Source organism: Sinocyclocheilus rhinocerous, unplaced genomic scaffold, assembly GCF_001515625.1.
Source record: "Sinocyclocheilus rhinocerous isolate Xijiao unplaced genomic scaffold, SAMN03320098_v1.1 scaffold623, whole genome shotgun sequence".
NCBI classification, from domain to species: domain Eukaryota; kingdom Metazoa; phylum Chordata; class Actinopteri; order Cypriniformes; family Cyprinidae; genus Sinocyclocheilus; species Sinocyclocheilus rhinocerous.
In genome coordinates this window covers 1,631,902-1,640,955 of record NW_015644631.1, presented here as the reverse complement: position 1 = coordinate 1,640,955, position 9,054 = coordinate 1,631,902, and the positions used below count along the sequence as shown (strand labels likewise).

At 36.8% G+C, this 9,054-nt stretch overlaps 1 protein-coding gene across 1 annotated transcript; it reads right to left on the bottom strand.

Moving 5' to 3' along the window:
• Positions 1–5,373: 5,373 nt before the first annotated feature.
• Positions 5,374–6,369, bottom strand: LOC107758680 (trace amine-associated receptor 13c-like). The gene has a single exon (XM_016576483.1). It carries the CDS (start codon positions 6,367–6,369, stop codon positions 5,374–5,376), a length of 996 nt encoding a protein of 331 aa, XP_016431969.1.
• Between the last annotated feature and the right edge of the window lie 2,685 nt (positions 6,370–9,054).

Here is a 9,054-nt window from a genome sequence, read left to right as displayed (position 1 = left end):
AATCCAAATTAAACCCTGCGGCTCGTGACGACACATTGATGTCCTAAGACATGAAATGATCGGGTTGTGCCAGAAACCGAACAGTATTTATATCATTTTTTACCTCTAATACAGCACCATGTCCAACTGTCTTTGAGCGCACGCAGGCATCCGATTTGCTCTTCGGCTGGATATCAACACACCCATTAACGTAAACTACAAACCGATCGTTTCGTGTCTTAGGACATCAATGATATTTTTAACAGAAAAGCAAGCATGGGCTGCTGCGTGCATGGTTTGGCATGGCAGAATGCGAGCAGCGCTTCCTTTATTATCACTAAAAGCTGACATCTCAGTTCATCGCGATCTCATAAAGCTCTGTTATAACACAATGAACATATGCACAATGAATCTTTCACAATGTCTACACTTCGTGTGTTAAAATGAGACGATTCGTGAGCACGCAATTTCAGCACTGCGGTGAGTGGTTTCTAACTTACAGTAATCACCTCTGGTTGGCCATTGCGTTGCAGAAATCAACAGCTGAGTCTGTGATTGGCTACACTGAGCAACCCTTTAAACACGTGTTATAAATAGAAACTCTGCCTAGCTTGCGGGAGGAGAGGATGAATTTACCTGTTGTAAATCCCACAGCTCGGATTCAGCTTGAACTAACATGGCGGCACCCATCACCCGTTATAGATCAACTAACATGGTCATTGTAAAAGTATTTAACTTCATCATGAACAGAAGGTAAGAATGGCATTACAGTTTCTTGTTTCTGAGCCAAGCATGACAACTGATTTTATGTATATTTGGTTTTGAAATTCTTCCAGCCTTTCTTGCACTTCAACAGCTGTCCAGTGCTGCTGGGGTTTACATCTGAAAATCAGCTGCAATTGGGGATCTGGGCAAGGTGTAACCCATGTTCAATGTGGTGCCTACAAAATAAATAATAATAATATAATTGTATATTGCAATTATACTTCCAATTAAAAGACTGAAGTGATCTATTAATATACAGTATCTCACAGAGGTGACTACACCCCTCACATTTTTGTAAATATTTTATTAGATCTTTTCATGTGACAACACTGAAGAAATGACACTTTGCTACAATGTAAAGTAGTGAGTGTACAGCTTGTATAACGGAGTAAATTTGCTGTCCCCTCAAAATAACTCAACACACAGCCATTAATGTCTAAAGCGCTGGCCACAAAAGTGAACACCCCTATGAGAAAAAATCCACAAAGTGGGACCTAAGACATTTTCTCTCCCCGGTGTCACATGACTCATTAGCCTGAAACTTAGCTGCAGCACGGTGGCCAAGACCATACAGCGGTTTAACAGGACAGGTTCCACTCAGAACAGGCCTCGCCATGGTCGACTAAAGAAGTTGAGTGCACGTGCTCAGCGTTATATTCAGAGGTTGTGTTTGGGAAATAGACGTATGAGTGCTGCCAGCATTGCTGCAGAGGTTGAAGGGGTGGGGGGGTCAGCCTGTCAGTGCTCAGACCATACGCCGCACACTGCATCAAATTGGTCTGCATGGCTGTCGTCTCAGAAAGAAGCCTCTTCTAAAGATGATGCACAAGAAAGCCCGCAAGGCTGCTCTAACATTAGGAATAATTGTGACGATTCACCTGCTTGGATTCCATTTTACATTCTTTATCAAGAAACACAGTCAACACTGCAATCATGTCGAAATTTCTAACGTGGACCTTGTATGTTAACTCAGGGCTAAATCCTATTGTCTATGCTTTATTCTACCCCTGGTTTAAAAAGGCAATTAAATATATCTTAACACAGATTATGTAAGCCAGCATCCTCTCATGCGGACATTTTTAATGATTACCATAAATGATTCCTGTGAATGGCAGTACTTATTAACATTCTTTAATAAAACAATAGATCTGTTCCGAAACCTAGTGAGCTGCCTATGGAGGTAGTGTCAATATATCACTATATCAGTAAAATATTAAATGATTTTTGTGACCCCAAGCATCACATTTCAGCATATTAAAAAAAAACTAATTAATTAACTGAAAACAACTGTTTGAATAGCGAATTTGTCAATCAGCCAATAACAATAACAATATGACCTACATCAATGACAGGGCCCTATGATTTCCGCAAAGCGGAAAACGTGGGCGGAATCATGGAATTCATTCATAAAAATGGAATTTACTGTATAACATGGAATGTCACGTAATTTGCCAAAGTTCGGATTGATACACCAAAACTATGTCACTACACTTAAATCAAAACGCAATATGGACTAGTGTCTGAGAATAATAATCCACAAAATACAATTTAAATATGAATCCTGCATGTTCTGCATGTCTCTGTGTGCATGAATGGCACAGACGCACGGTTTCCTTTACTACACACACTTAAGCACGCATGACGCTCACTGTGCTTTTAGCCTCTGCCACCTCAATATGAGTACATGAACACAAACAATCTCTAGAGCTGCTCTGAGAGTCACTTTATGAGGATTTTACCATATTGGCCTGAATATAAGACGACCCTGATTATAAGACGACCCCCCCTTTTTCCAGATGTACCTTTTGGAAAAAGGCTTTTTTAAAACCAAATCTTGTTTTTTCTCAGTAAAACACCCCTGAATATAAGACGACCGCGTTTTTTCAGATGTATTTCCAAGAAAAAAAGATCTTCTTATATTCGGGACAATGCGGTACTATTTCTTTTGAGTAAAACTATCGTCATATCATATACAAACAGAAACCTAAAGGTTTTCACAGCAACCTGTCAAAATAAAAGTTCAGTTTAACTTGAAGAATCTGTGACAGAAATATTACTTTATGTAGTACAACTACTACTAATAAAATTATTTTAAAACATTATTTTTAAAGGAATATTTACCAGAAAAACTATTTACCAGAATTTATTTAGCAGAAAAAAATAAAACCTATTTCATAGGGCCTTAAAAAATTAAATTTTTGTTAAACTTTTAATAAATCCCTGTTTAGTATTGTAAGTTTCATGATTTCAATTTATTAGACATGCTTTCTGATTAATAAAATTGAATTTAACCATTAAAACAGAGTCTAGAAAACGGAATCCAGAAAAATTAAAACAGAAAAAAAAGAATTTGAAAAAAGAAAAAAGAAAACTCATTTTGGGAAGAAAATGAAACGGATTTCATAGGGCCCTACAATGACCTCAGTTTCCATGACCTGTGTACCTTAGGTCAGTTTAAAGAAAGTAAATGTAAAGTAAATTCTAGGGATGCGCCGATCCGATATTCATATCGGGTATCGGCATCCGTTAACATGCGGGCGGAAAAGATACGCACCACAGACGGAGTGTGTGAACCTGGCGTTACGTTTGTATGCCCGCCCAGTCTGTTCTGTTCTCGTGCTCCATTTAGGCGCGCTGCATTCTGATTGGTTCGGATAGCATACTGCGGTCGGTGGCGCGGAAAATCGTGCTATAAAGCGATTTAGAAATCGCGCGTGCTCAAAACGCGATTTTATGACTATTTCGATTAATCGCACAGCCCTAGTCTGTATCTAGTAGATTGTGAAAGAATTATTATCAGTTCCACACACAGAGATATATAAATTCTACATTAATTTAAACGGGGGGAAAAAACTTCACTGGTATCGGATCGGTATTGGCCAATACCGAACCCTAGGTATCGGAATCGGTATCGGAAGCGAAAAAGGCAGATCGGAGCATCCCTAAATTCAACTAGATCCAGATTCAATGTTTACAGCACTACGTATTGAAAGAAAATCTGCTCAGTAATTCTTGTTAGACAAACTAGACTGGGCTCTTTTAATGAACAGCCCACCAAAACTGTTGTCCATAGTTGTAGGTTAGATAAGTTAAATGTCTAGAAGCACTACTGGGAAAACAGGGAACTGTGCTAGGCTTAATAACTGTCCAATATAATGATCACATATAACTCACTAATTCTTAGTTATTTCATCCAGTTTATCTCTTTTGTTGTTATCACATGTTTAAGAAATTGGAACCACTGGTCCCACTAGGGCAGCAGAAAAAAAAATCCTCAGGGCTCAACAGTAAGAAGTCTGTAACTTAAATTAAAGACTATCTCTGAAACACCATTTGAACATTACAAAAACTACTACATTTTTTCGTCAGACAACGTCTGTCACTCAGCAGCAAAGTGATTTTTCCCCATCACACCACATCACAGTTCTTCAGCCTTTGCACACTAAAGTAGACCAAAACAAACTTTAAAAAGACCCTGAAAATGTCCATGAAGACACCATATTTTTACACTGATTTTTATTTTATTTTTTTATTTATTTATTTAGTCATTTAGCAGACACTTTTATCCAAAGCGACTTACAAATGAGGACAACAGAAGCAATCAATTGTAGTATTAAAAACTAAAAACAGATCCAAAACTAAAAGCTAAAACTTTATAAATACTACTTATACACATTTTAAAAATAAAGAAATTAAATAAAAATGACAAATGACACACACACACACATTTATAAATTCAATATATATATTATTTCATTTCCATTTAGTTGATGATGATGATGATGATCATGATCCATGATTTGCACTAGTGCTATTCAGCAGCATTATTCTTAATGTCTAAACAAGATTTGTCCTTGCACCAGTTTTCCACTTTGAGTTAATAAATTCTTAGAAGCTTCTTTAGATGATATTAATCATTTGAAATCCTCAGATCTGTCACACTGATCTAGTCATTAGACACCCTACCTAAACATTTCAAAACCATATGTGCTACATAGAGATTATTTTTCACAATGAAGATTAAAATAGAACCTAAACTATTCTGTTTGGAAACAGATGAGCTTAAGGCTATAATTCACCCAAAAATTAAAAATATGATATGATTTACCCAACCTTATGTCATTTCAAACCTGTATGCATTTCTTTCTTTTGTGGAAAAAAAATATATATATATTTTAAGGAATGCTGAGATATTTTGAAAAATATGTTCATTTGAAATCCTCAGATCTGTCACACTGATCTAGTCATTAGACACCCTACCTAAACATTTCAAAACCATATGTGCTACATAGAGATTATTTTTCACAATGAAGATTAAAATAGAACCTAAACTATTCTGTTTGGAAACAGATGAGCTTAAGGCTATAATTCACCCAAAAATTAAAAATATGATATGATTTACCCAACCTTATGTCATTTCAAACCTGTATGCATTTCTTTCTTTTGTGGAAAAAAAAAAAATATATTTTAAGGAATGCTGAGATATTTTGAAAAATATGTTTTGTATTCCACAGAAAAAAGTAAGTCATAACATTTTGGAACAGCATGAGGGTGAATACATTTTTGCATGAACCATTTCACTCTTATGTGTGCTTTACAGTCGTGCAACACCATAAGATTAGCATAAAATCATTTCTCTTGCATGAACAGGTTGAAGTATTCTGATGAAGGTTCAAATATTTTCAAAGTCAAAATGTATTTTGCTGATATTCGAAACCATCTATAAAACATAGCATAAATAAGTGGATTCAAGCATGAATTCATGCATAAAATCCAATACATTATATTAATTACAAGAGAGTCACCTGTGTCTTGCCCAAGCGTAAGAGCAGCTATATAATATGGTATCCAACAAAGAAGATAAACCATGACAACAACCCCTAAGGTTCTTGCAGCCTTTTTTTCTGATTTGGCTTTTTTGTCTGAGAGTGAATTTATATGCTCAGCTTGATGTTTTGCTACGAAGCAGATTTTCATATATAAAGAAATGATTAAACAACACGGTGTTACTAAAGTAACTATAACATCTGTTATGATATATCCCAGCTTAATAAAAAGTATACATTCTCCAACACATGTATGATTTTTCTCTGGATAGAGTATAGACTCATACAAAAGAAAAAAAGAATATATGCAGGAAAATACCCAGTTTACAACAATAGAAAGAACTGCTCTGTTAGTATTGACTCTTGCTGGATATCGCAAAGGGTCATTCACAGCAATGTAACGATCCACAGATATAATAATCAAATTACCAAGAGATGCCGTAACAACCACATAGAAAATAAAAGGAAATATTGAACAAAATATTTCTCCAAAGAACCAACATGGCTCAATCAATTTGATGCCCTGTACTGGCGTAAGAATCAGTCCCACGATCAGATCAGCCACTGCCAGAGAGAAGATCAGCACATTGGTTGGAGTGTGGAGCTGTTTGAAGTGAGCGATAGAAATGATCACCAACAAGTTCAGAAACACAGTAAATACTGATATTGTAGAAATGAATATGTACACAATAATGTACTCAGCTCCAGGTTTTACATTTTTGGTACAAGACAAATTGTTATTTGGAAAGCAGTATTGGATTGATTCATTGTCCGTATGTGTCGCTCCCCAGATAGACATTTTGGTGATAGCACAATATAGAGTAGACTCTGTGCTTCATCAGAGAACTATTCCAAATCTGTTCGAGCATGCTTGTCAGTTTGGCCTCCTGGAGCTCATCACTGACATGACCCTGTTTTATACTTGCAGAAAGAGTAGCGACCACCCATTCAGAATGAGATTTGATTATTCACTTTTTGACCCACCTACTATTTAAATATTCATAGACTGGATTAATCTGATTTATACAATTTTGAATTAGTAAAACTAATCCAATAATATTTTCAAGACATAGAATAGCTCAGAGCTTCTTTTACGGTTACATTTTACAAATTAGTGTATCTGTACTGACTGACCCACCTACAGTAGGTTTGACATAAGTTACCGTTAGAACAACTGCCCTACATTCAAACATTTATGCATGTTAATACACAATAACATTAAAAGCTAGAAGCGTTAGACATTAAATAGTTTTGACATGTCCTTGGAAAGTCATTGGACAAGTTAGATTTGCACAAAATTATAGTCACATCATTATTGTACATTTTGCATTACGATCATACTTTCATCAAACCAAAGCAAATATACAAACAAAACAGATACACAAATGCCATAAAATGCACATTTAGAGTGAAAGCAAGACGCATGAATGAGAAAAAGCACAGGATGTGCAAATTTAGAGTGAAAGAAAGATGCATGAATGAGAAAAAGCACAGGACATGCACATTTAGAGTGAAAGAAAGATGTACGAATGAGAAAAAGCACAGGACATCCTTGGTGTTAAAAAGAAGGTTAAAGCCACGAAAAAGTACTCAATGCAGTAACTGCACACTGTCTGACATAAGTGTGTTGCAGAACGCTGAATCAGCCTGGTGAATACATCACTGAATTAACTCACCAAATCCATCAAAGCCGCTTCTGAATCAACATGTGACTCACTGAATGAACTACAAGTTCCATGTCAATCCACCAGTTCTCTATAATAGAGCCATTAGGCCGTCTTGCTTGCCACCAATAAAGCAAAATATATGTTTTGTTCTTGTTATGATGAAGTTCACAAACTGCACAAAAAACAGCAAGGGGCTCATGCTTGCTGCAGCAATAGTGAAAGCAGCCCGCAGCAGTGAGCGCAGCCTCAGCGCCGCACACACAAATGTGAAACTGTCAGCGATAGAGAGTGACAGCTCTCCGATCCGCTTAGAAGGATTGCGCCGCTCAATGTAATGAGGGGCACTGATCTTCACGTGTAACATGTACTGGCAGATCAAGTTAAGCACGCGGGATGTGTGAGAGTTCTACTCCGATCCGCCCAGGAGGATAGAGCCGTTCGATGTAATGCAGCGGAGAGAGCGAGCACGCGGGCTTTGTGCCAGCGTGAGATCGCTCAGGCCCGGTTGCTAAGCTCCGTGGCTCTGCTGTTTCTCTCTCCGAGTTTTGCTGAGAGAGGAGAAACGAGAGGGCGGGGCTGCCTTCATTGAAGAAGGCAAGCTGCGAGCGGAGAAGGGAGAGACTCATGCTCTCAGTGAGAGCATTCTGCCTTAGTGAGAGAGCGGCTCTGCGTGGGGACTGGCCAGGTAGGTGACGCACTCACTGCCCTTCTGCATCGTGCATCCCTGCATGAGCCACACTCGCAGCACAACATTTGCAACAACGTTGCTAGGAAATTTTGCTCTTTTAGAACTTACCTCTTAGAAATAAGCTTATGTAGGCTCGCTGGATGGCGGCAGGAAATCAGCTGGGACCTCTACTGCCACGGCAGAAGAAGCGGCGAATCAGCCGAGCAGAGAGGTCGCTGGTTCAGCTTGGTCCACTGCGAAGGCATTTCAATGGCGAGCAGGCTTTGAGTCTCATAGATCAACTAAATTTTTAAAGTGTCTTTTCTGTTTAAATTTAAATTAAATTTTAAATTTCTAATTTAAATCATTTAATATTTCTATATTCAAAATTGTATAATTAAAACATTAACCTCAACATGAATTTATGAATTTAATTGCACTCATGCTACCTCTGAACCTCATTAAACGTCTAAAAAATACACATACAAGCCACTTTTGTGTTCTTCTGTGCCACCTGTAGTACAAATTATTTTTTAATACTCATTTCGTTTGATCGCTAATTTCTTATTATACTTCTTATTCTACTTGTTTTTATTTTGTTGTTTTAAATAGAAATTTTAAAATCTTACAAATATATTTTTTTTTTAATTTGACATAAAAGATTACATACTTTTTTATAAAGTTAGAAAAATTCCACTACAAACGTAAAAACAAAGTTCCCTGTAAATCACTTTAAGGAGTCAAATATCACCTCATAATAGAAAGGCTAATTTTATATCAGAATTTTTGATTATTGATTAGAAGGTGCTCCTGAAAGTTTTGACTGTGCTCCTAAATGTTTTACATTTTTAAAAAGAAAAGTAAGCGTAGAACCCTGGGACTAAGTGTATCATTTTATTATTTGGTCTGGACCAAAAGAACCAAGAGAACCGAACTGCAAGTGTAAACACACTCTCAGTTGAGAACTAAGATTGCAGTAACATGTTGTGGCCATCTAACAAACAGACCAATATTGGTACTATAAAAACAAATAAAGAGAAAAACAAACTTAAACTTTACTAGTTGTAGTTGACATTATTGACTCGTGTGTTTATGTACACAGAAATTATGTCTTTTGCTGCCAAGTATTCCAAAGTCATTTAAACTATAA

Bases quoted from the DNA above. Each gene is read 5' to 3' on its own strand.
- LOC107758680 (XM_016576483.1), bottom strand. From the start codon at position 6,369: ATGTCTATCTGGGGAGCGACACATACGGACAATGAATCAATCCAATAC.